The sequence below is a fragment of the Haliaeetus leucocephalus genome, unplaced genomic scaffold (genome assembly GCF_000737465.1).
Source record: "Haliaeetus leucocephalus isolate CR32 unplaced genomic scaffold, Haliaeetus_leucocephalus-4.0 Scaffold555, whole genome shotgun sequence".
Classification (NCBI taxonomy): Eukaryota; Metazoa; Chordata; class Aves; order Accipitriformes; family Accipitridae; genus Haliaeetus; species Haliaeetus leucocephalus.
In genome coordinates this window covers 14,314,834-14,342,698 of record NW_010972991.1, presented here as the reverse complement: position 1 = coordinate 14,342,698, position 27,865 = coordinate 14,314,834, and the positions used below count along the sequence as shown (strand labels likewise).

General features: G+C 37.2%; 1 protein-coding gene across 2 annotated transcripts; it reads right to left on the bottom strand.

Annotated features, from left to right (window-relative positions):
* Nucleotides 1-788: 788 nt before the first annotated feature.
* On the bottom strand, nucleotides 789-27,859 carry EIF3E (eukaryotic translation initiation factor 3, subunit E). Of its 2 annotated transcripts, XM_010576997.1 has the most exons (14): nucleotides 27,727-27,859; nucleotides 25,774-25,888; nucleotides 23,643-23,693; nucleotides 22,614-22,731; nucleotides 17,127-17,169; nucleotides 16,550-16,654; nucleotides 14,317-14,442; nucleotides 12,718-12,842; nucleotides 11,479-11,605; nucleotides 9,305-9,406; nucleotides 8,166-8,275; nucleotides 2,470-2,572; nucleotides 2,085-2,219; nucleotides 789-960 (listed from the first exon to the last, which is right to left on the bottom strand). In XM_010576997.1, exons 1-14 carry the CDS (start codon nucleotides 27,814-27,816, stop codon nucleotides 922-924), a joined length of 1,389 nt encoding a protein of 462 aa, XP_010575299.1. In that variant the 5' UTR covers nucleotides 27,817-27,859; the 3' UTR covers nucleotides 789-921. The 2 variants fall into 2 exon arrangements, with proteins under 2 accessions (XP_010575299.1, XP_010575300.1); XM_010576998.1 differs by lacking the exon at nucleotides 23,643-23,693.
* Nucleotides 27,860-27,865: the final 6 nt, after the last annotated feature.

Below are 27,865 nucleotides of genomic sequence, written 5' to 3'. Positions count from 1 at the left end.
AGTCACTGTACTTCATAGAACCCTAACAAGGATCTTGGATTTTCTGGCTTAGAGGTGCTATAACACATTCTGCAGTGCAAAGGTGCTAAGGAAACCCAGGGAAGTGTGAAACATCGGCTGAAAAAACCCAGAAACTTTAAAAAAAAAACCCTTCAAATTACAATAGTTGAACAATACAGGGTTTTGTTGCTTCATGTTTGCATCGTGAATCTTGAGAACTTCAGATTTCAAAATAAAAGCTTTAAACCATACCCAGCTCATTAGTCAGACCTGTTGAAAGACTTTTTACCCTCTGAAACAAAAAGCTCTACTCCAGAAAGTTTCCAAGACTGGGCAAGATTAAAAATGAGATTTAGAACAGGAAAAATTCTGAAGGATGAACACACAGGTCTACCCAAATTGTTCTGCATATAGTTATGTTAGGTTTCGTAAAAGGTGTAGGCTACACATGCATTCAGTCTACCAAGCTTCTTCTGTGACAAATAAAAACATGGAAGTGCAGAAAAAGATTTTGGTTTGGCCAAATGTTCAGTGGGGAACCATTTGTTTGTACCATCCGCTTTTAGCTTTTGTGTTACATTTGCAGTAGATAATAAGTAACTATAATTCCCCACTTCCAAATTCAGACAGCTCAGAGCAATAGCATCCTTCAGTACAAACAAATCTAACAAAATTGACATTTTAAATTTTGCCAACTGTGATCCAAAATGCTTCAGAACACCATGATGCTAAAAAGCCCCTATAAAACATAAAATTAAGTATCTAGCTATTTAAATTAGAGATGCACAGACTGTTAAAATTAGCCAATTTTATTCAAATAATGTTAGATGGAACACATAATTACCTTTTCTCAAAAAAGTTACATATTTATGTGCTTTTTAGTCAAATGAAACCTGTTTTTTCCCACTTTGCAGAAGTGTTTCAGTAGAAGCCAGAGTCCTGAGTAGCCCAGTTAGGTGCCTAAAGAATAAAATAAATAAGGATCAGTAGAAAAAAAAATTACTGTATTATCTGTTGGTTACTGAAATTTATGAGAAATTATTAAAAAAAATTTTAATACTAACATATGACTAAGATAGTAGGAATAGCTAATTAGTGAAGGATACCCTTTAAGTTTAAAGCAAGTGTTGATATAACAGAAATACATGCTGTAATTAAGTTGTACACCCTGAGTCCCCCAACCTAGTAGTTTCAAAAAGGAAAAGTTCTAGAAGATTCCAAAATAAATATAAAAGTAATTTGGCAGCTATATTTTTTTAAAGAAAATAGTATCACGTTAAGTTTCACATGACTTCCCTCTAATGGAATGAACTAATCCACCACTGCTTGTCCAACTTTCATCAATACTTCAGCCAAGCAGTGAGGAAGCCCAATCAAATTTTTAATATTTTAAAGTTCTTTTAATGTTTGGTTTTGTTGTTTGTTTTTTTTGTTTGTTTTAAGTATGTATGGCCAGGTCCTTAGTGGACCTCAGACTCATCCACCTTACACTGTTCTTCTCCCTCATAAAGCTTCCCATATTGTAAAGTGGACAGAGCCAAAACCAGATGATCTTGCCAACCTCCGTATTTTCACTAGTTCTAATCAAACCTCTGGCTGACCTAATTACATTCTCTAGTATTTCATGAAACAGGTTTAACAGTCGGGTTTTGCACAACTCCTTCATGTTCCTGTCTTAAGCATCGTTCATTCTTCTCTCAATACTATATATACATGTACAGATACTTTTCAAGTACAACCCACTTGAAAAAGGTAATATAACTACTTTTATAAATATCACCCTTCAAAACCAGCCCTTTTCAGGCATGAAGGAGACCATTTAAAGAAGTAGAGAATCAAATGATCACAGAAACACACCTAGTTAAGCAACAAAAAAAGGAATACCTAGTGATGAGAAGAGAGGCGAGAAGAAAACAAGAATCACTGTCTAAAGCTCACTATAAGAAAATAAACCTTTTCAATTTAATATGCAGGGCCAAAAGAAGTAGGTACATCTGATGAATCAAGGAACAGGTTAAGAAGTATACTTAACTATATCACACAAAAAGATAGCAGGAATTCAGGAAAATGTAACTTGTACCAACCTCAGATCTACCGCTCTGATTCAATTTCTTCTCAATGTTCATAGCCAACATTTGACTACGAAAAGACAGGCTTTTGGTCTTTTCAATCACTTGTTGATAAGGTGAGACTGCATTGTTGCCCATGACTACATGGCCCTAAAGCACAGGAAAGACACAGCAAATTTAACAATCACTCATAACACACATGGCTTTAATTTAATGCTCTGCTTTCAGAGCTTTCACAAATCATCTTACACACAGAATCAAAAAAGAATAAGTGAAGTCCATTACACTTCATGGGCAAAGAAAAAAAACCAGCAGAAATTAGAATTCACTGTTCCTGAATAAGACAAAAGAAATTTAATGAAAAACGCAAACTCACTTGGATCAATCTATACACTCTTACCAGCTTTGAATCCAGTTTGGCATCTAATCGTGCATTTCGAATTAGATTGACAATCCATCTTTCTGCTTCTTCAGGAGTCATGTTTAGTTTATCTGCCAACATACTAAAAAGATAACAGACTTAATCAAAAGGTGAAATAGAATGCCCCTGATGTTGGTAAACATGACTAGGGACTATGCAATACAAGTTACGTCAACGCAAAATGTGGCACAGCCCAAGACTTGTATTCAATAAATACTACATATCTGGGAAGCATACCTTAATTTGACTGAAATGACATTAAAGCTTACATACATGCACTCCTGCACATCTCCCACCCCCACTGCTTTACACTGGCACATTGTGAATATGGAATTCATGTTCTGAAAGTATATAGTTAGTCCTTCTGAACTACATCACCTTACACTTAAATCTTGACCCGCACGATTTTTATATATTCCTATTAAACCTTGTCTACATGAATATTCTTTGGAAAACTGTCAATTAAGTAATCTCAACACAACATAAAGCAGCAATCATAATTATAAAGAGAATAATTGAATTGCTTTTATTCTTATTTAAATCCAGCCAGCAGTCATAAAAGTTTAGACTAATTAGTCCAGCAAAGTGTCTCTCAGTAGCTCATTTAGCAATAAACTTCACCCTGAAGTTTCAGGAACAGCCATGCAATAGAGTTTGGTATAGACGATGTGACAGATACACTATGCTCAAACTTCTTGCAGTTTCAAGGAGGGATGGTGGGAGAGGACAGAGAAAGGAAAATTCTTAATGAAACAGGCACTCTTGTCCAGGAATAATTCCTTTTGATGGTGTTTCCTGTGGCTTTCCAGCCAACTCCTTTAGCTTCCTGCTGGCAGTTGGCTCATACAGGATATTTGTAACTCTCAGTCTTCCATCAGCTTTCAGACTAAGGTAACAAACATGAGGTAAGGGCTACACACACATGACCAAAAAGCCAGCTGGCTACACTGAGTTGCACAAGAGGTCAATTTCCCACTATTTTACAGGACCTTGCTTAAAAATATTTTTCTCCACCTGAAAGAGTGATTTCCCTCGTGACGATTATTAGTGTCCAGCAAATAATTTATAATATGTCAATTATTACCTTGTCTATCTAGCTAGACTATCTACATATATAGTCTTCTTTACAGTCTTCTCTCCTATATGTTCTTGATCTCTCACCCTTCTCCCCACTATAAAAGTAAATTTCATTTTTTTGTCACAAACATGAAGTGAGGTGAATAGAAAAAAAAAACCCAAAGTAACTTAAGATACTGGACTTACACTGAACTCACTGGAGTGAAAGGACACAGCAAACAAGCAACAAAGCATCTGGAGTTTGGCAAAGCAAGGGCAAGTAAATTCCAACCACAGCAGCTACTGTTCCACTAGAACTGTTAATCTGTGGTTGAATTAACAATTATGGAGAGTTAAGGCAGACAAGTTAAGAGAATAGACATCAGGGATGTGAATTTGTGGAATTATCAGTCACCTAGGCAGAGTAAGACAGACTTTTCAATAGGAAGAAGCTACAAATTGCTTTACTACCTCGGAATCAGTGATGTTAAGTACCTGACTTGAAACTAAAGAAATTTCAAACTGAAAGAACACATGCTGGGGTGCACATGTGTTAGAGGAATTCTTGTATTTCTCTTTTAAAAGCATCAATAATATTCAGATAAAATAACAACAACTCCTCCAGATGACCACAAGAATGGCTACTGCCACTACACTAGGGATTAAGCAACCTACTTTTGGGATTAAAGCATGGAACCTCTAACCTTGGAGATAGTCAAGAATCAACTAGACAAGGCCTTGGAGGCATAATGGAACATTGCAGTGGGTCCTGCTCAGAGTTTTATTTGGGTGCATAGGATTGAACCAGATGACTTCCAGAGGTCCCTTCCAACCTACAGCACCTTTTTGGTTAACCTAAAGTCCCTGTGTCCTTGGAGGGGAAGAGGGCACAGATTTCTAGAGAGTCATTCCAAGCCAGAAAACTGCTGGTGCTTTATATAACCTAGCAGATAATTCTACTTTTTCCTATTATGTCTAAATTTTACTAGGTCAGCATCTTCAGAGGTGGGCTTTTTTAAAATTAAAACATGTTATATGAACAGACATATAGCATATATGCAGCTACATGACAGAAATAGCACACCTCTCTACAGGTATTTTTTTCCTGCACATGCATTTGAAGAACTTACAAATTGTAGAATGAAAATGACAGGATAAAAAGGGATATAAAAAACCTATCTTACCTCAACTTGTAGCTTTGAGATTTACATGGATTTAAAATTTTAATATAAAATAAGTGAAGTTATCAATTAACAACTCTATTCCACTAAAATAAAGATACCTGTATTAAAAACCTAAAACTTTACCATATTTTGACACAAAAGATGACTTTATTTCAGCACTTGTGGCAACAGGGTTCCATTTTAGGGTCTCCTTGCAAACTACATAAAGAGCCAGCACCACCCAAAGTGCCTGGACATATATAACACAGAGGAGGTACTTGCCTGGTAAAGCAACACACATGGCCAAAAAAGCATCTTCCATCCTTCCAGAGCAAACACACTGGAGATCTATCCTGATTACAATTATGTAACAAACACCACTATTCTCCTATTGTACTGTTAAAATAGGTATCTAATACTCTCCAGTGATGCAAGCTACAGCTTAGCCCCCATACATATTTAACAGCTCTAGTAACTGTGACACATTCAGATTTACAAATACATATTAACACCATTAATACTAAAGAATGGAAGCAAGAGAAGTTGTATTTTAGATTACCATTGTTTATAAAGACCCCTACTATAATCCAATAAATATCAGTGAATTATAATGAAATAATTTTATTTCTATTTAAGGAACTGTCTAGCATTTCAAGTTACAGGTCATTTCAAAGGGTAGTTTCCCAACACCATTTTCAAAAATAGTTCTTCAGATTATTTCTGTCCCTCTGTTTTATAAGGGGATTCACTTATTTGGGTCATGATTTAAGTTTTCCTTTGCTTAAAAGGCAAGTTTACTGAATTCCACAAATCTTCATATATAAACAAGCCTATCTTGTACTATGCACCAAAGAAAAATATATAGAAAAGAAGAATGAAGCATATTCAGCTCTTCAATTAAATACAGGCATATCAAACTAACCAAAACACATTCTGAATTAATTTCATCTATTACTCCCTATTAAACATAATATTCAAACAGTAAACTAATTGGAGGATGATTTGAGATTTAAAAATTTTAAATTACAACTGATAAAGCAACTATGTCCTTTGGAAAAATGTCAGCTGCCTAACAGAAGTAGTTAAAAACATTGAAATGAGCCATCTATTTTCCATTTAACATAAGGAATAGCAGATTTCCCACTAATTGTTTTCAAATTTGTTCTGAATAGTTAAACAGTACTTATCAAGAACTGTGGTACAACCAACTAGTTTTCAACTCCAGGAATAACAGTGGAAATCATTTGTGGACAAAGAAATACAAGAACTATGCCTCAGTCAAACTTTTAATTAAAAGCATTTTGACCGGCTAATTTCTTCAAAACCAAGTCTGAAATGCACTAAGAAATACTTAGGCATCCCACTTAATAAGCCCAAATCTAATGATTATTACAGCTTGTGCAGAAATTTAAGGCTAACATCTATCATTTAAAACACAACCTACTGAAAAGAATCTCACTACTGATGATTGATTCGATGTGCAATTACCTGAGGTGATACATGGTAGGAATATCCATGTTAAGCTGAAATATTTCTCAACTCAGTTTATCACTTGCGTCGGAACACACCATAATGCTTATAAAATTGCCACTGCTACCTATATTTATGAATTACTTACACATAACAAGGAGAGCCAACTACAGTATTTTCTACCACAGAAGTTGGAATACCACATACAGCACAAAAAAATATGAACTGTAAAATAAGTAATAAACACTAAATAAATGTCAACCACTTACCATAGACCTTGATTTGTTAAGTAAAGCTTTCTATTTTTGCTGTAATGAATCACTGGTATGTTACCCACAGTTTATCAGTATCTTTCGACAGAGAGACTTGAAGCATCTGGACTCTGCACATTGACTGGAGCCAGATCAGAGAAGCAGACTTCTCAGAATGGCATCTAGTCTTTAGTTAAAAAAGCTTAAACATCTAGTTTCATTGAAAACTTGTGCTTGAATACGTGCAGTATTCACAGTACTAAAAATCATTTATAGGAAATAGACAGTATGGGGTTTCATATTCCCCAGAAACCTATCCCTAAGAGAACTTAACTTAATTTTTTTCTTCCAAATACTTATTCAAAATCCCTAAATGTGCAGTACTCTGCTTAAAGTGATTTTAGACAAAGTATTAGCCTCCTTATAAAAAAAAATGAATGCAAGTATGGAAGTTTTGTTCACAACATCTAGTTCAGTTTACTACTATGACTATGCTTAAAACACCACAGCTGATTAAAAAGCTCAGATTCACCATTTGCCTTTTACATCGAACTCACTATTTTAAGCTGATACAAAGGATAAAAAAGAATATTGTTTTCCAAATGCATTGAAGACAAGTGTGTCTCAGAGTGAAGAGAGATTAAAAGTAATAAGAATCTTTGTCCTTTCTCCAACTAGACCTATCCATAAAAAAAGTAATCCTTTCAATAAGCTTGCAAAACTCTTAAGACAATTTTCTCTCAAGTCCTTTTCTTTTGAAATCAAGCACCATTAAATCACTTCCTCAGAGGACCAGACACACACATATGCTCTGGATGCAAGCTGGTAACAAGACTCTGTTGAACTTGATCGACGTAACAGCTTTGGTTTCTGCTGTCTCAAGGATCTCTGCACTGTTCTCTACCATTGAGATTTTTATAGCATTCAGAGTTTTTCACTCCACTTTTTTTCATTTGTAATTTAAGGGACATGGAAATATAAGGAATGGGGGCAAAGGCCAAATGGAAAGGGATCTCAAGCATGCATAACATCTTCCTGCTTAGTTTCTACAATAGAGGCATCAGAGCTGATCCATTTGAAAAAAGTCTGCTTTCACAAAACTAATTTAAGTAAACAGACATCCTTGCTAATAAGAACATCATGTTCTTACAGCCAGATCACTCACTTTGTGCCACAAGAAATAAGATCTATTGTTTCTAATTAATGAAAAAAGCAACAGTTCTAAATTTTCAAAGAACATCCCTATATGACAGACATGGGTATTTATATTTAACAAATATAAATAAATTTAAGCAATTGCTGTATTTGCAATTCCTATTTACTTAATATTACCACTCTATACCAATATATGTGGAATTGTGCTCCAAATTAAGAAACCTGGGCTTAGGTGACGCTGGGTATGTAAGTTCTCATTAAATCCTATAGAGATCTAACTTGACACCATTAGAAAGTTTTAGCCTGAAAGTACTGTTTGTTTGGGGGGGCTATGGGTGGTAGAGAGAGGTTGTTTTAAAGTTAACCACAAGAATTCACCTTCAAAATATGAATTTTGTAATTCAAGTATATCCCATTAGAGCTTATATAAAACTAGAATGACAACTATCCAATTGAATTTTAGTTAATGATTTTCATTTCATCTGATTATTGAATATTTTACTACTAAAGTTTACACTGTTTGTCACACTGTCATCTGTGACTGATTTTTCTGAACTGCAGTATTAAGAAGTTATCTTACCCAATGCTGATACATTGATGGATGCGACAAAAAGTCTCAAATATAAAGAGACGGGCATTCTCAATGAAGTCCTCAAGGCATGCCACCAAGAAGAAATCATTCACGAGCACCTGCAAGTGTAAGGAGAAAGTGAACTCTGAGAACAAACACAGAAGTAGTAATTTACTGACAGACACTGTCAAATAAGCAAGATCAGTGAACAATCCATCTAAAACCAGTTCTTGATGTGCTAAATCTGTAGCTGCTTCGCCACATCTTGGAGCACAATTTTTCACTGTTCCACAGCTTGCCAGATTAAAATCGCATGCTAACATGATCACTGAGGTCAGACTCAGGAAGAGAACAAGGTCTACTGCTGTCATAATTCTACTGAGGATCCCTCCAACACACAAAATTTAACTCCCCCCCTCATACTGTAGGATTCTTCTCTCACTCTGCAATTTTATCAGCATCTCCTTACCATGCAAGCCAGCTTACTTAGTGCAAGTGTGCCTACAAAGTTCAGATTACAGGACCACCAACCCTATGCAGTGAAGGTTATTATAAGCCTTCTGATTTACCCAATTAGGTGACTAATACTAATGAAAGGAAAGCCAAACCAGAGACTGTAAGAATTGGTACTAGTGTTCAGCTGTTAGAAATACTAACTTTTACACTTGTTAACCCAAGTCTTAGGTATCTTTAACTGTTCATAGCAGATTAACTAAGATTTTTCAAAAAATATGTATTTAATATCCTAATTTTATTTCACATTACTTTTCACCATTACAGTTTCAGGATGCAGTATCTTTCACAACAAAAGGCAGATCCAAGCTTTTCTTCAAGCACTTTTCAAACACTAATGGAAAAGCTGAAGCTCAGCCAAATGCATGATTCCTACTCACTTGTTCTAGAACTGCTTAAATATAATTTTAAAGCTATATCCTTACCAGTAAGTCCTGTTTAAGTGTTACAAAATGAGTTGTCAAAAAGAAAAAAACCCCAACACACACACAAAACCCCCATACACCTGTGAATTAAAGCTCATCAGAAAGCATTGGCAATGGAATCAAAATACCACTTCAAACAAATTAGCTGGCTGTTGTTAATTTTAGACATCTTTAAAAAAAGAAAAGTCTTATAAATCTAGTAAACCTTACTGTTTCACACTCTCTCAGCTTCTTCTGTGCACCATCGAAATCGAAATTAACATACAAGCATTCCACAAACTCTGTGATAGGGTCCCTGTATGTGTAGGACTCCTGTCAAAAATATTAGGAACAATATTAGAAATCAAGGCCACAGGATCACTTGAGCATTCCTTATATTCTTCAAACAAAATTTAATACTGGAAACAAGTCCATACACCATCTTAAATAAAATTTAAATTCCTCCTATAAAAGCTGAATAAATGCACTCTTCCCTCCCCCCCCCAATAGTATGGTTAAACAACCAGAAATGCAGTTTTACCTTCAGCATTTAGTGCTGCAGTCTTTGGGTTAGAAAGATGTCAGAGACTAAAGCTGGTTCTGTATCAAACCCCCAAATTTCTTAAAATTTGATAAAACAGATATTCTTCCTAAATTCTGATTTCAAAGACTAGTCCAACACCAAATCCTTCATGCTTCAAATTGAAGGATCATTCAATTTACACTGACAACATAGCTAACACAAATAATGTTACTTTCTCTATTTAAAATGCTTGAATTTATTTTGGCATTACAAGAACTACTCAACTTTAACTACAAGGCAGGAACAACACTAGATCTGTATACTTCTGTATAAATTAAGACATGACTAAATATCATCTGCTACGTCTCTAATGCACATTTTAAAACATCTTAACTCAGTATCTGTCAATATTTGCTTTAGCACACACAAAAAAATCAGCAGATTAAGGGAATTACTAAGAGATTTTTTTTTCCTGGATCAAAGTTATTTTTCCTTCCCCAAAAAACTATATTTACAGTCTCATTACTTATGTTTAAAATTCAGTTCTATAGGTAAAGGGTTTGGGTTTTTTTGGTTGTTTGCTTTTTTAACATCAGAATTGTACTTGTTAACCACATAATTAACATTCATTATGTGAAACAGCCTTGGATCGATCACCTTTTAAATTTAATAGAGGTGAACAACAAACTGCAAAGTATTAGCAATCTCTGATTGCTAGTAGAGCAATCAGCCTACCATAGGACATCTGACAAATCACTTATTCAATGCTCTATTTTTCCTATGTAGAAGAGTCACTAGTTATCCTGTCTGAACCACTTTCAAATCTACAAAACCTCTACCACTTCATGATTTAATTTAATGAACCATATAGAATAGAAGAGTACTAAGAAATAAATCTCTTATCAGATATTTGAAAACCAAATCCAGATTTGGTATTTTCAAAAGGAACACCCTAGTGATCTTTTTTGTATTCATACCAATTGTACGAGATAAAACAAAAGCAAAAAAGTTGTAAAATATTACTTCAAATATTAGAAGCTCGTATTACATCAGAAGTTCAATGCTAAAATCAGGTTTTAGCTTAAGATAAAAGACGAGTCTTAACACTTCAACTAGTTTATAGCTTCTTATGCTACTTCTTTTGTGAACACCAATGCTTAAAACCAGATTAAGATATCCTTAAAATTTGATCTTTGCATTGATTGTGCTTTGCCTAGGTAGTTACATCAGTGCTTGAAGTGGATATAATAGATTGCTAGCCTGTAATAACTGTACTGTCACATACATATATATATCAGTTTATTATTAACAATACATATTATCATTACAAGTGTTTGAATGCTTGTATACAAGTTGCATGCTGATTTCAGATACAGATCTTTGCCATAAGCCCCTTGATTGCTACCAAGCACAATTCTTCTATTGCTCTTGTCCATGTCTACATCCTCATATAACTGTGACAATAGAAACATTTTTCAAGAAAATACACATGAACACAAAACACACATAGTTCAGTGGTTTTGAAATGCAAACAAGATCCCTTTTTCATACAATTCCTTGTAGGAACAGCTGGAAAAGAAGAATCGGATCCAAAACCATTTCACATATCTTGCTGAATTTTCTGCATTTAATTATACAGAAAGAAAAGCAAAATTGAGTGCATATTCTGTTTTACTTATTGCTTGTTGACATGAAAGGAGGAAAAAAATTCTGTCCTCCCACTGACTGACAAGCATTTTATTTCACAGTGAAAAATTAGTTCTGAGAAAGTGAGCACCAAAATAGGTAAGCAGATGGCCTAAACCAGGCATATTATTAGAAGAAAGTTATTGTAAAGCCTCAGTAAAAACGGGCAGAAAATATCAGACATTTCAGTCCTTACCTGCTGAATAACCTTGACTAGATCTTTCAGCACTTGTCTACGTTTTCGAACATCCTTATTTGTTATGACTGCAGTAGTCAAATATCTGAGGATATGTGGGCACATTGTCTGAATTGCATTGAGATACCTACAAAGAAAAAATACAGATAAAGCTCAGATAATGCATTTCTGCATCAAAACAGTATTCATGATAAACAGCTTATGCACCTTTTATGCAATACAATACCAGGGCTTTTGACTGACCATTTATTCAAATACAGAAGAATAATTTATTTTTGTTAACATTGTGATCTTCTTTTTGGGACAGGGGGAGAAGGGAGGGAAGCAAGAAGAGAAGGCAGCAGTGCACTTGGGAGATAAGAAAAGGGGCTAGCACTGCAAAAGAACAGTCCATATGCTAAGTTCAGGTCAACATTGGCCTAAGCTGTCAGCTATGCTGATTTCACAAGGTGGGTTTGCATGGGCACACAGAACCACAGAAAGTCCTTTTTCACGTTATCATCTGAGCCTGCAACTTTCCTGTTCAACTGTCCAATAAATTAGCCCATATTTACAAGTGAGAAGTATAAATTAAAATTAAAAACCAAATCAACATATACACTATGAAACAAAAAGGAGGCAAAAAAGCCCACTGCAAATCACCAGTCTACTGGGATCATCATGCAAAAAATTCCAACTGCTTTTCTTTAGTACTATTCTCCTATTCTAATACATTACCTCCAAATAGAGGTACTAGGAGACCAAAACTTGTAACTAAATTCTTAGTGTTAAGCTGTTCGAGACTTCTAAATCTACATATAAGAAGTCAGTCCTCTCACAAATGGCTGTAGTGATTCAATTTTTGTTTTTATTCTCTGATTTTCCTCAAGAACCCTTCTTAAACTGGTTTTGTAAATTCAAAATAGAACAATACCTTCCCCTACAGCCCTAAAAGATGTGGTAGGAGTTGGTAATCTAGCAAAATCAGTTATGCCATCCCCCCAAGCACCAGAAAAAAAGAGCCAGTTGTTCTTACTTCACCACCACTTCTCCTTGAAGGGGAATTTTAACCATGAAGAAAAGCCGATTATACACAAAAATTCAAAAAGAGGCTTGAAAAAAAATATTTAAAGTGTTAATATCATTAGAACTTCTGAAACAGCTTCAGGCTTTGGGCTGAAAAAGGCTCAACAAGTTTGCATAGTCATCATCTGCCTTCATGTTGATTTACAGACCCAAACGTAGCACAACACAACTTACTGTGGTTGATAGAGAAAAAGGTCAATGATATTGTCTCTCCCTTTAGGATGATTAAAAAACACAAACAAAGACCAGTGGATGAGCCATGTTCTTTGCTGAAGAGACTGCAGCGGAGAGCTGACAGACTAAAAGAAAACATAACATTGGTTTAAGTCAAATAAAACACAGCAAGTTTGCATGAACACTAATGCATGGAAACATGTAATCGTTCAAAAAATTTGTGATTTTCCACTGGCTCCTTTTAGCTGTTATCACTTTCAGGCTGAGCTTGACCTCCAGCTTTTTGACCTGTCATCTGTTAAAGATAAATCTGCTGAAAGTTATAACCAAGATAAATTTTCCAATATTATATTCCAAATGGTTTGCCAAAATTTGTATTCTGTTATGGCAAGAGCATAGATTTTAGTTCTCCAAAGGCCAGCATACTAACATAAGTTATTACTTCCCTTTCTAATCCTGAATTTTGTTTCTTATATTCCCTCTTCAGATGTGATCTGAGGAACTACTTGGCTTCTCTAGCTTTTCAGTTTTTCTTCTCTAAAGCCTCACAATAGCTTTTTTCCCATACACTCTCAGACAATGATGAAAACATAATCACTTTCAGCCAAGAAATAAGAATGCAAGTATCTTCATTTAAACCAGCTGATAACACACAAATAAGGATTCGGCTCTAAGTATCTGTATTAGCTCCAAATTTCAGCACCACTCCAAACAGAGTGCAAAGCAACATGTTAAGAATGAACCCACATAGCAAGTAATAACCCCTCCAAAGAGCATGACAACTAACCACTATGATTCTATCCCCCAAAAAACTTTGAGTCTAATAAGTCAAATTTAATAGTATCCTATAACCATATAGGTTCATAAAGATGAGAAAATCAGAGAAAAAAATTTGTTAGCATTAGTCACCTGCTACATAGATATTTTTCTGGAGGAAAAATACCGAACACCAAACACATTTTCAAGATTCTGGTTCAACAGAGTAAAACCCTCACATTTTAGAAATGGCCATTGAAGCCCCATGAGCAGAGAGGAAGACTGAGATGTCTTTAATCCCTTCAGTTGTTCTGAATTAGCACTGCAGCCCCACTCTTTCCCTTCATGTTCTTGGTGCTCATCTGAACTCAGGAGCTGGTATGGAAGCTGAATTGGCTAAAAACTATTTCCAAAAACAAGCTGTCTTGCATTTTCTGTCAAAAGTGTTACTGTCATGTCAGAAGAGTATAGTTTAGTTGCATGCATTTTATTCTTTACAGAAAATGAATAGTACAACTATCTGAAATTTAAGCAGCAAGCAATTTCACACAATGATACGTTGCCCTCAAATTCATCTTTGAGACTAGTTTGGTTTTTTGTTTATTGGAAATACCTTAAGAATTCTCAACTACATCTTCAAATGTTGTAAGAGAAGTAATTTGAAAAAAGAAGCCTCACTACTTCTTCACGAGCACCCTTTGACTCTCCCACTATTATTACAAAAGTATCTAGTGAAAAGGTGGTAAATGACTCCTAAACAAGGCTGAAAGTGATTCATAATAAAACTTGAGTACTAACACCTCTAACCTCTCACTTTACTAACATGACCAAGATTTTACTTACATTATTGTCTATTGTCTCCTTTAGTCTTGTGAGGTCTTCCATGGCTGCATCCCAATTCTGCATCAGAATTTCAGATGCCAGTTTTCCCCATAGAGAACTCAAAGCATTTCTGTCTGTTGCTGGAACCTATTTTCAACAACAGCAACAAAGTCATACTCTTGGTACTTTTTTTTTTTTAATTTACTTTAAAAAAAAATAAGAAAAATATTTTCTGGCAGTATTTTTAATTTACAAGATACAAAATTTGCATGGTCCTCTCTTTCCAAATTAAGAACTTCTCAAAAAAAGCAATTTAGGTACAGAAAAAAAAACAACAGTAACACTTCTGAAGTAGAAACTAGGAAATCCTGTCAAAGTAAGACAAAGCTCCATGCTGCTGCTGTTTAAATTAAGAAAAAAAAAGGCTGAGCACCAGATGACACTAGTTCCAAATGTTGGGGGTTTTTGGGTTTTTTTTGTTTTTTTTAACACACCATATACAAATGCTTCTAAACTACTAAAACAAGGTTATTACAAAGCAGGTTCCTAAAGAACTCATGACAGCAGGTAACCACCTTAAAAACCTAGTACTCAAAGTTCTTTCTGCTAATGCTGTGCCAAAAAGCATACTTCTTGCAGAAACGTCCAGTAAAACTGCAACTTCACAGTAGTGAATCTGTTTCCTGGAAGGGTAGTCCTAAGGTCAAGCTGTGTTAGTTTTATACAAGAATGAATTACACTAGGTCATTCAGAGTGTCAAATTCTGTTCTCAGATCAGTTACAATAGTTCTTTCATAGGTTATGTTTCATCACACAGAACTTTAAACAAATCTTCTCCCATCAGAATTAGTAACAAAAGTCCTATACCAAGCACAAAAACAGTACTTCACTTTCTGAAATTAGTTATTTGACATATAAGAACATAATGCCAAGCCCAGAATTAAAGCACAAAGAATTAAGGGACAGCTGCTCACAAACCTACATAAGTAACTTCTATTTCCCTTCTCAGCACATGGATTGTACCTATAACACTGAAAGTCATACAGAAGAACTCAGGTTTATCACCAATATTTAGAGTAAGAATTCACCTCATTCCTACTTTAAACCCTATTCTGATTAAAGATATATTTCCCAATTTTGCTTCTTTGATTATAGTCAATTACAGGAATTATTGTTATTTACTCTAGCAGTATTTCAGAAAGTTTAGGATATTTTTAGGTTGGACTAGAAATTACACAGCAAGAAACAAACCTCAACATAGGAACCACTACATATTTTCAGCAATCACTCCAAATATCTGTGAGGTACACAGTTTAGAAATCATTATTTTCCAGGCAACCAAGGTACCAATTTAGCAGATACTTCTATTTGAGGAAGTTCACACACACTGTGCTGGTTCCAAATCACATAATTACAGTTAGCTATTCACAGGAACTGCCTTTAGATACTGCAGCTTTTCCAGCTACAGTATCTGGATTTTCAAGCAGTTACCTTAAGTTTTCATTTGTTAGTAAAATGGCACATTCACTGACCACCAACAATAAATTTACTGTGTTGAGATTCTCACAAGACACTAAATATTCATTCTCAAAAACATTCATTCCCACCAGTAACAAATGATATGAATTACAACAACATGAAAAGAGTTGCTTCAGAAACTATGGATCTGGTTCTACAATTCTCATTTAAGCTGTTTACATTTCCTAGGCAGATGACATACTCTTAAATACATCACAAAATTCAAAAGACAACAGATGAGAGAGAGTTCAGGTAACAAGCTGGCAGTTCACCATTCCCACCAATTACATTCAGTCCACCTGCAAACTTTTCACTACTGTTGATAACATTTGTGCACAAAAACAAGTATTCATTTTGGTTTGGGTTGGTTTTGGGGGTGGGTTTTTTTTTTGGGGGGGGGGGGGGGGTTGGGGGTTTTAAATTTTTTTTTCCAGGATACATTTACAGTAAGGAAAGAAGTATTCTGTAATTAAATGTTACCACAAGACATATAAATTTGAAGGACAGTTCTGAATTCAGCATGACAATAACAGAATTGCTGGACAATAGTCAGTGATTATTATTAACAGTTATTTTCAACTTTTCTTTGGTGCACAGTAATTGTCTCAAAAAAGGTCAAAAGTATTATATTTTAAGAATTAATACAGACAACTTACTGGTCTAAGTATTTCATTGAAAAAAACCACCAAACAAACCACAAAACAAAACCCCAAGCCAACAAAACATCCCAACTTACCAGAACCCTAAAGAAGTAGAGATATTCTGCAGCTCCCGAGTAATTGCCACATTCATACTGGAATTTCGCATACCTGTAGAGTGTATCTAGGTACTCCTGCCTAAACTGAAAAGGAATGCAAAAAAAAAACCAACCACTTTTCTTCACTAGGAAAAATGCTGTTACAAGCCAATTTTAATAGTAAAGTAACATTTGAAGCCTTTAGGGTCTTTCAAAGACATTGTACACAAGACAGACAATAGAAAACTATTATGCTCTTAATCCACATCACTGAATTAAAGATAATACCAATACTGGAAAAGAGGTGAAATTCTATATTACAAAGTAAAGCACATGTTACAAGGATGCAGCTAACATTAAGCTCCAGCTTTAATTTTTGTTTGTATAAAAATTAAAAGTTCAAAGGCATTCAAATAAAATACGTCAGCATTAGGAATTCTGCCTATTAGGTACATTGACATGAGATAGGCCAAAATGCTAGCCTGTAACTGCTCAGAGCTGTTGGCTGTGGGGGAGGTTGGATGGAGATACTTAGAACTGAATTCAATCAGATATAAGAATTAAAATAAAAACTTACACCATGCTTCTCTGCTAAATAGTCAAACAGCATCCGACCGTCCCTATAATAAAAAGATAAAAACTGCTGGTTTTCCAAAACAAACTGATTGCAACCATGCAACACACTATACAACACAATCTTTAGTTGTTAAAACAACCAGAGTACAAATTTAACATTATGGTCTTCCACTTGTTGTGGAAAAGCAACTGCAGAAATACTGAGCCAACTATTCCTGACGTGTCATGAAGAAGTTTAAAAAAATCTTTTAAGAATGCCACATGCAGTCATAACTAGAGTTCAGAAATGGTGGGAGGTTGTTTAAATTCGATGGCATCCTTAGCTTTCAGTACGAAAGTTAAATTCTGACAGAGCTTCCCATTCTCATGTTCTAATTCCATAGCAGTTACTCTAGCCAAGCAGTCTGAATTTAACAGAAGGCAGGGGGGAGGGAAGTGGGGGTGGGGAGAAAAAAAATCCAAAACCTGAAGTAAAATAGTATTAGAAAAGAAACTTATCCCACTGCTAGCACTGGGACACAGGGGTTAGCAAGAATACCTCTACCACAGCAAATACCTGCAGAATGCACAACTATGAACAATAATGATACTTAGTAAGTTCTAAACATCTAATTCACACACCATCACATTTCTGAAGGGTGATTTATTTTTTTATTTATTCAGCATGGATAATAAAAGCACAAGCAATATTATCTAGATCAAAGGAAAGTTCAAGCCTCCAGTAGGCAAGCACAAAATTATCTACCACCAATAAGTCTCACATCAATGACCACAGGACTTTAGACACCTGTGGTATTTTTAAACAGTAGTTAACTTAGTGAATAATTTTTTATCCAGTATCTGCAATGGGTCCTGAGCAGCTCTTAAGAGGGAAATTTTAGCACACCAGCTTTTCAATGCAATAAGAATTCCATTCAAACTCTGCTGCAATCATCTGGCAACAAGAACCACAGCTGAAGTCATATACATAGTTGAATTCATATTCACAAATGAAAGAAAAGTATTTTCAATTTGGCACTTCAATTGTATGGACTGCCCCTCTACAGTGCAGAAAGAATTAATGACATTTTTTCTATTCTCCAGCTCCCCACCCTCCTGGGCATGCTTCTACACCTGTAGCTACCCTCCATCTCTTCTGTGAATGCACACTTAATCTATGGGACCAGATGGGATCCATCCAAGAGAACTGAGGGAACTGGCGGAGGTGCTTGCCAAGCCACTCTCCATCATCTATCAGCAGTCCTGGTCAACAGGGGAGGTCCCAGAGGACAGGAGGCTTGCCAATGTGACACCCATTTACAAGAAGGGTCAGAGGGAGGATCCGGGGAACTATGGGCCTGTCAGCTTGACCTCGGTACTGGGGAAGATTATGGAACAGTTTGTCTTGAGAGCACTCACATGGCAAGTCCAGGACAAGCAGGGGATCAGGCCCAGTCGGCATGGGTTTACGAAAGGCAGGTCCTGCTTGACCAACCTGATCTCCTTCTATGACCAGGTGACCTGCCTAGTGGATGAGGGAAAGGCTGTGGATGTTGTCTGCCTGGACTTCAGCAAGGCCTTTGACACTGTCTCTCATGGCATACTGCTTGAGAAACTGGCATCTCATAGCTTGGATAAGTGTACTCTTCACTGGGTGAAAAACTGGCTGGATGGACGAGCCCAGAGGGTTGTGGTGAATGGGGTGAAATCCAGTTGGCGTTGGGTCACAAGTGGTGTTCCCCAGGGCTCGGTGTTGGGCCTCGTTCCGTTTAATGTCTTTATGAATGATTTGGACAAGGAGATTTGAGTGCACACTCAGCAAGTTTGCAGATGACACCAAGTTGGGAGGCAGGGTCGATCTGCTTGAGGGTAGGGAGGCTCTACAAAGAGATCTGGACAGGCTGGATCGATGGGCCGAGGCCAATTGTATAAAATTCAACAAGGCCAAGTGCCAGGTCCTGCACTTCGGTCACAACAACCCCATGCAGCGCTACAGGCTTGGGGAAGAGTGGCTGGAAAGCTGCCCAGCAGAGAAAGACCTGGGGGTGCTGGTTGACAGCTGGCTGAATATGAGCCAGTGGTGTGCCCAGGTGGCCAAGAAGGCCAGCGGCATCCTGGCCTGTATCAGAAATAGTGTGGCCAGCAGGAGCAGGGAGGTGATTGTTTCCCTGTACTTGGCACTGGTGAGGCCGCACCTCGAGTCCTGTGTTCACTTTTGGGCCCCTCACTACAAGAAAGACATTGAGGTGCTGGAGCGTGTCCAGAGAAGGGCAACCAAGTTGGTGAGGGACCTGGAGCATAAGTCTTATGAGGAACGGCTGCGGGAGCTGGGGCTGTTTAGTCTGGAGAAAAGGAGGCTGAGGGGAGACCTTATTGCTCTCTACAACTACCTGAAGGAAGGTTGTAGTGAGGTGGGTGCTGGTCTCTTCTGTCAGGTGGCTGGAGATAGGACAAGAGGAAATGGCCTCAAGTTGGGGCAAGGGAGATTTAGGTTGGATATTAGGAAAAATTTTTTTACTGAGAGGGTTGTCAGACATTGGAATAGGCTGCCTAGGGAAGTGGTTGAGTCCCCACCCCTGGAGGTATTCAAAAAGCACGTAGACAAGGTACTCCAGAACATGGTTTAATGGGCATGGATGATGGTTGGACTAGATGATCTTGAAGGTCTTTTCCAACCTAAATGATTCTATGAGGTAAAGATGACTTGGATAATTCATGGAACTATCATGTCTGATAAAACATGTACCCAGGATCTAACTGAAGAGGAGAGGACCAAGGTATAAATTCCTCTCGGGACAAAGATACAGTAAAAGTGTATGCAGAGGAAAACTTCCCCATTTACTCTGAAATCAACTTACTGCAAAGCTGTGAGTTTGTTTAATTAGAACTTATGCTGTAAGATTCCACAGGGAAATGGCACATTGCCAAGGTAGCCAAGAATGGCAGTCCCCAGTAATACTTGTGGAAGCAATGAAATAGTCTCATGGGTTTCTTCCAGTGGAACATACTTCAAGGATGAGGAATACTGACTATTCCTCTATAATTTTTAAGTCAATGTCCTCCAACAGCTGCATAGAAAAAAGGAAGTGAAATGTTTTGGCTTATTCTTGAAAGAACTTCCACTTGCAAAGTCTCCTTTACACATCATCTTCTATCATTTCCCAGACTTTGATGTTCCAAACAGCACTGTCATGGATCATAAGCCACGATCTAAAGCCCTGATAATATGCAGCTCTGAACTTGATACAAATTCCAAATCACCAGCAGAAATTCACAAAAGCCAAAGAATCAAAAGTTGCTTTCTACTATCTAAAGCATGCTACTCAGGTCTAGACAGACTGACACCTTCCAGCCTGATTCTTCCCATTACTGTATAACACCAACAATCTGGATTAGAACTTCTGTCAAGTCAATAACCAAACCCAGTATTTCTGAGCTGCAAAGTTTTCAGATATTTTAAAAGCAAAAACAATGTACCAGTTCTGAAACAAAACTCACTGTATATGAGTATGGTTAATATTTTACAGCATTGGGCAAGTTATATTCCATGCAGTTTTTGATTGTATCTCTTGCTTTCAAACAGGGTGTTTCTGATTTGGAACAAGTTCTACTGACCAACTGCTGTAGATCAAAGGTCACGTAACAGAACACATTTCCCAAGAAATGCTAGTACTTAGAATTGCAACGAGGTAATTTTTTTCTAGGTCAAATATTATAAAAACTGGCTAAAGGCAAAGCAAGAACTGAACAAGATCTCTACCTATGAATCAGAAGTTCAATGAGATTTGAATAGAGTTGTGATAGTATCAGGCAGTCTTTTCTGTAAAGATAGTCCCAGTTAACTTCAAGGCAGTTAACTAACGGCAACTGGACCTTTCACTTTCAAAGCTCTACTTCCAAAAGCTGTCAAGAGGCTTCCGGCTTTGCATAACCACACAAGTCATAAGCATATGTAAACTCCTTTTCTTAATATAATTATCTGACATCAATATCCATGCTGAAATCAAATACAAAGGTGACTTACTTATCCCGACAATGCTTTTTACAGCAGAAGTGTAAGTACATTCTGGTCATATTAGAACAGAAAATAGAAGCTGCTTCTGAAGTGATGGAAAGCTAAACAGATTTCATGATTTCTACCCAATGCATTGCATCTCACCACTTCCACACTGACCAAGTTCTAAACTAGACTAAAACAAATTCTGAAAACAATGTGCAGAGTGGAGGAAGCACAGGCCAAATGGGTTGATTAGGTTTCTCAGCAAGTTGGGTGAAGAGGGGAAAAGGAAAAAAGGATGATAATCTACACTTGAAACAAGGAGTAAATTCTAATGAAGTTCCCTCCCCTCCAAGGACCTACTTTCTTCAGGGGGGTTAGTCCCAAACAGAGGTATACCTCATCAAGAATATTTCTGCAGACTAGAAAAAAGGGTTTGTGCATTCAATATTTTTCTAAGAAAATTCCAGAAGCAATGTTACAGTCTTCCATATCAGTAGATGCATAAAGCTTGCCAACAATGAATCGAAGTAAAAGCCTCACCTTCAAATTCAAGTTGAGACATAGGTGCTCTATCTGATGTGGTATGCCCTATTTGAAATCTTAGAGCAGGTACAGCTTAAGAAGGGATCTAATTAAATTTTCCAGAGTTTGTTAGACTCATTTACAACAGTAGTAGCAATGCTTTGTATGTAAAGGCAACAAGCAGTAACTTACACTAAACAAATACCTATGCACATTTCTGTTGAAGTTGCAGTTACTTCCTCAATGACTACAGTTGAACCATTTCCTACAGGGCCAAATTCAGGCCTGATCACCAGAAAACTATCACAGACCTTAGATATAACATGCAGACAAACTCATTCTACTTTACTCCTGTGAGCAAAGCGAGAAGAAATTGGGTACGTCTTAAAAAGATAATGACAATCACTCTCTTACACCAACAAGTTCGCCAGTTCGGGGGGTAGGGGAGGGTAAAGGGGGAAAGGACAGAACTCCTGGAATAAATACTTGCTATGAGGCTGAAAGGATACTTATCCGCCAGCCCTCTCAGAATAAGAAAGATAGCACTCCATAATCCTCTGTGGAAGGTAGAAAAGGGAGTGAGGGCAGACAGTTTAGAGAACAGAATCTGAATTGTTTCAGCCCACAATTCCTCTCAAAAAACCCTAAAACAATCCCCCTCAAAAAAAAACCCAAACAAAAAAAGCCCTCTAACCCCCTCAAAATCTATCTCAGCTGTGATTTGACTGCACTGAATAACAACTGTCATTTGTCCTGAGTTGATTCATCAACATTAAGAACAACAGAGATGCCTTATGCACAGCAGGTAAAAGCACTGAAAAGAGTAAATTGTGTCCAGCAATTTTGATTACCTGACCACAAGCACTACATAAGCATTGTCTGGAAATAAAAATGTCTGTCTTTGCAGTTGCTACACAGAGAGCGCTCCTATAATCAACACCTAAGAGGTACCAACAAGCTATCCTGAGAAATTATGTTAGAAATTACCTAGTGGACTGCATTTGCCTTGTAGTCTCTGGATCCTCAAACATCTTGACAATAGGTTCAGTTTCAGCTTGAAGCTGCTTCAGCTGTGCAACAACAGTTGTTCTCTTCTCACGCAAAGCTAAACACACAAACAAAAATATTTTAATGCAATACCTTAAGTTTTTACAGAAACCAACCTGTAATTACATGATGCCGACAGCACATTTGACCATGTCTTCTCAATTCCTACCTCGTTTATCCTCTCAGTCAAGTCAAAAAAAGAGGTATCTAACAATAACTGTTAATTAATTAATTGTTAATGAATACTTAGTAAAAAGCTAACATTTGGTTCTTTCCTCCTGTGTGGAGTTCTAATCAAGCCACTAAAGAGCAGGTACAGCTGGAGCAATCTGTATTAGACAAGGTATCTTTAGGCTTCCACTAAGGGAGAAACAACCTTTTCAGTAAGTACTTTTTTCCAAGTTTATTTGAAATAAGGGAAAACAGTGTTATGATACCACTAAGATTAATTTTCCTCTGACTGACCGGGTTCTGAAAGCACATTTTTACAATACTTAACTGAAAACTGACAGGAAGAACTTAAAGTAGGTCAACGTGCAAAATTATGGTCTGACATACTATGCGTGTTAAAATTTTTATGAAAAATAGTTAGAAAATAGAACTAACAGCTTTAGGGTGATTATTTTACACAGATCCAAACTTCCTCACCAAGTGCTACCAGTGCAATAAAATGAACACATAAGTAAAATTCAGAAAAAGCCTATATGCTTAAAAAAAAATAAAAAAGCCAGTAGTATTCTGTGACTGGCTACATGAGCCAGAAACACATGGCATCAGAGACACCAAGACCAAACCCCAGGAGAAAAGAATGTGCACTAAGCCATGAAAGTGAACCACACACCAGGGCACTCAAAGCCACAGTGAACCTAATAGACATTTCTTTCATGATTTGACTACATATATATTTGTAAAGGAGGTCCAAAGTGGATAACACAGTGGTGACCCAGCCTAAATCCAAGAATGACTTGCCTGATAGGAAACGTTCCAATAAGGAGACATTATCTCCAACTTCAGATGAATCTTGATATTATTAAAAAGGGGAAAGAGATGAAAGAAAAACCATTCAGTTGACTTAGAGTATGAAAATGTTTTCCTGTGACATCTCCTGGCTGTGTAATTTTAAGCTGATCTCATGGAAGACAAGACAAAAGCAACTATAAATTGTGCAGAGACATTTCTAAGTGTAACAGTGTAACTGACTTTAGCTTTGAGTATGTAAAACAGTGACATCTTAACCAAAAATCTGTAAAATTCTAATGAAAACAGCAATTCCATAAATAAGAATAACCTGTCTGCACATACATTCTGATAAGTGTTGATGCATGAAGATGACATGTACCAGAAATATCTTGAAGATCTTTTCACAGAAAGCTGTACAAGCAAGCACCCTGAACAACTGATTCTGCATGTATTACCTCTGCTTAAGTTAATTTTATACTGTTGAATAAAAGCCACAGATCAAACAACAGTCAGTCATCATATAAAAAAATCCTTTCAAACTGATGACGTAGAATCTGGAGATGTTTGAAAAAAGTATAAGAAAAAAATCTAAGCATGGAAATTGTTAGACTATAACAAAGGCAGAGCTTTCCCAGTGACCAAATTCATTGAACTTACTTGCAGCTATGACCTTATGAAATGATACACTTAGCAACCTGCTTAAATAAGTGGCTGTCATCAGAATATTAAAAATATTAGACTAGTTACTTCATGAAAATGTGCTAGGATTGCTATTTCTCATGCTGTTTACTACTTTTGCATTTTACTACTTATTTACTACTGACACAATAATATTCTTCTAGAACAGTTTAGAAAAGCTGGAACAAGGAAAGAAAGTGGAAAACCTATTCAGCTTTGAGATTTTTACAGCCCTGAGATGGTCTGACTTTTTTAATCAGTAGAACTAGTAAGTAAGCTAAAGGTGAAGCTATCATTACAACTGTTTCTTAAAAGAAAGCTACAGAAGTGAAAAGCTCTGGTTCTCATTATTTATTATCAGTCCCACAGGGGTGCATCATTACATATAGACCCATAAACAACATCTAATACTAGCATAGCAAAGATTTGGTCAAAACATTGAATCCAACATCCTTAAGTCTATCAGTTCTCTTCACGTATTTCCAAAGAGGCTAACTGCCAACTCTGCCATTGAAAGAGCCTGGAAAGAGTAAGACCCAGAGGCAGAACAACAGTTGGATCTTGTACCTGACTAAGCAAAAGCATGAGTCTCTTCCTCCTAAGCTGCAGGCAAGACAGACTGTAGTCCCACTAGTTTAGAAAAAGGTGAGGAATTCCACAAGTGAAAAAAAGACAGAAAAATAGGAAGAAAGTGTAAATTCAAAGACTAGGGTCAGGAAGAAAAAACACCAAACAAAAAAACAACCCAGAAAAAAGAAACAACAGTAGGAAAAACAAAACAAAAAACCCCATGAAGGATAGAAATTAGAGAAAGCAAGATACTCTAATTTTCTCCCCCTCCCCAAACACTCCTCAGGAAGATAGAAATTTAAGAAGTAAACACAAAAGTTTCCAAAATCACGAAGACAGTAAGAGATTAAATTTCATATTCATTATAATCAATATTAATTATCATTGATTTTTTTCTAGAGAAACAGCACTTAATATGTTGACAGAAGTGAGGAAAACATGCATTTTCAAAAACATCTGTGTGTCCTCAATGTCTAAAAAATCATCCACAGACAGATTAAGGGAATTACTTACAATGGAAATCTAGCCTTAATATACTGGATGCTTTTAAGAAAAAGTTTAGCATCCCCAAATTGCTGCACAATAGTGTTTAATTTGACAGATGAAAATAAGTGCATCTCTATTAGGCTAGAGCTTATATTGCTTGAAATGACCAAATCAGCATTTAAATACTTCAGGCATCAGTCAAAGACTAAGTTCCTGATACACTAACAAGCCCAAACTTCCCAGGATTAGGGGATTCAATTTGTTTCAGTATTGCACATGCTTTTGTTAGGGCCAAAGTTAAACAGTATTCTAGGTTTTGAGTGCAACAAGCAAATTACCACTAGATATTTATTATTTTAGATAGAAAGGTTATAAAACAAATTCTACTTCTAAATGAGCAGCTTACCATGTGGAATTTCATCAGAATAAAGATTTTTGTACACATCCATAGCAAAATCCACCATGTTGGTATCACTAAGGAGATCCAGTTTTCCTTGGAGTAGCTCTTTTTCATTGTATATCTGAAACAGGAATTAACAATAGATTTCTTTGAATACTATTTAATGTTTCCAATTCACATTATGTAGTTACCTTTACGGCACAGTTTATTTATGGATTTTTGTTCACTTAAACAATTTTAAACATCAGATCTCACAGCTCTGCAAGATCTCACAGCTGTGTCATTTACTACACAGCCTCTCTACATTTCCGGTCTTGGCAAGATACGGGCAACTTCCTGCTATTTATGAATGCAGGAACTTCAAAGACTAATTAAAAGACAAGTAACATTTTAGATTACTATTCCTATTAAAGGAATAGTAATTCCTATTACAATTCACGGGGAAAAAATCCAACATGAAACATCTCTGAAAACTATATATATTTAACAAAAATAATAAAACTTTGGTCAGATTTTTCTTTCAAAGTAGCAAATAATTTCCACAAAAATACCATGCCAAATAGTGCACACTAGTCAAATAATTTAAAGTGGTTCTCAGAAGAGATAGTCAAGATCAAACTTACAATTTAATCATATCACAGATTAATCTAAAATATGTTGTTAGGTCTATAGTATAAGAGCAAATTAGTTTAGCTTGTGTAATTGGATGGTGTTCTTTTAAATTTTTCAAATTTTTAAAGTTTCTACCCCATAACATAGCCACAAGTTGTAAACTGCTGTTAGGTTTTCAAGATGTAGGTGGGGGCCTAAACTAGAGTACACCTCAAAAATACATTTGCATGAAGGCTATATTACAATTCACCACACCACAGTTGGGGACATCTCAGATACAGAACCTGCAAAAGTTTAATTTGGGTCTGAACATTGTGTTGTTCAAGATTAACATGACAATTAACTTGAGCTGATTTCCAAATGCCAAAATACTAAAAGTGCCCCCAAGATGACAGACATCTAGCAAAGTCCATACACTAGACATGAAAACTGGTTAGGTCAAGCTGTCTCAATGTATGCATGCTTAATTGGTTCATTTTTGAAGCCTAAAATAATATCTATTTTAAATTCAAAGCCTATGTAATTTTCCACATCTTGTTTCCATTTTAAAGCGGATCAGATGAGTGCTTCAGATAGTTTAGACTGATGAGTTTCGTCTAAAGTATCTCCAGCATTACTAGGTTCTTTGTAGCAACATGATTAAAAATATATATAAAAGGACCAACAAGGGACAGCACAGGAAGTAACTTACACTTGGTTTAAACACAAATTCGTGATGACAGCGGCTTAAGATTAAAGTTGATTAGCAACACTATCTACACTGCCGGAACCCCACACACCGCCCTGCAACTCCAGGGCTGAGGGGCAACACGAGTGGGAGCGGCGGCCGCCGAGGCGGCACAGGGGCTAACGAGGGCTGGCTCACGCTGGGGGAACGCAGGCAGAAAACCAACCGCGGCTGCGAGGGAGAGCTGCTGCTTATCCCTCCCCCGAAGAAGGGGAAAGGAAAAGAAACAAACCACGCCAAATCCCAGGAAGGGGAAAGAGGAGCTCCCCTCTGCCTCGCAGGCGAGCAGCCCGGGGAGCTGCGCTGCGGCGGAGCGGCTGCCCCAGGCCTCCTCTCGGCCCACGGCCCCGCTCTCCCCCCCGAGGAAAACCCGCACGCCTCCTCCTCACCCTCTCCCCACGCGGCGCAGCAGCCCCGAGCTGCTCCCTCAGGAAGCGAGCTCCGCGTCCCCTCGCGGGCCGGGCGCAGGCCGCGCAGCGCCCGAGGAAGGGGACGGCGACGGCGGCGGCCGCGGCGCGCCCAGGCCCAGGAAAGGCAGCGGCAGCTGGTGCTACCGCCTGCCACCTTCCCGCTCCCCCAGCCGCGGGGCCGGCTCTCCCGCCCCTGGGACGGCCACGTACCTCCTTGACGGAGAGGAACTCCAGCAGCGGGAAGACCAAATGCCGGTCCAAGAAGTGCGCGATCTTGGTGGTCAGGTCGTACTCCGCCATCTTGGCGACGGAAAAGAAAAGAAGGGGCGGGGCCCGGCGGCGCGTGGAG

Excerpts from the sequence above, each read along its gene's own strand:
- EIF3E (XM_010576997.1), bottom strand. The coding sequence starts at position 27,816 with ATGGCGGAGTACGACCTGACCACCAAGATCGCGCACTTCTTGGACCGG. Across the intron at positions 25,889-27,726 it reads AGTTCCTCTCCGTCAAGGAG|ATATACAATGAAAAAGAGCT; the intron begins GTACGTGGCCGT and ends TTCCTGTTTCAG. Across the intron at positions 961-2,084 it reads ATCAGAGCGGTAGATCTGAG|GCACCTAACTGGGCTACTCA; the intron begins GTTGGTACAAGT and ends TTTATTCTTTAG.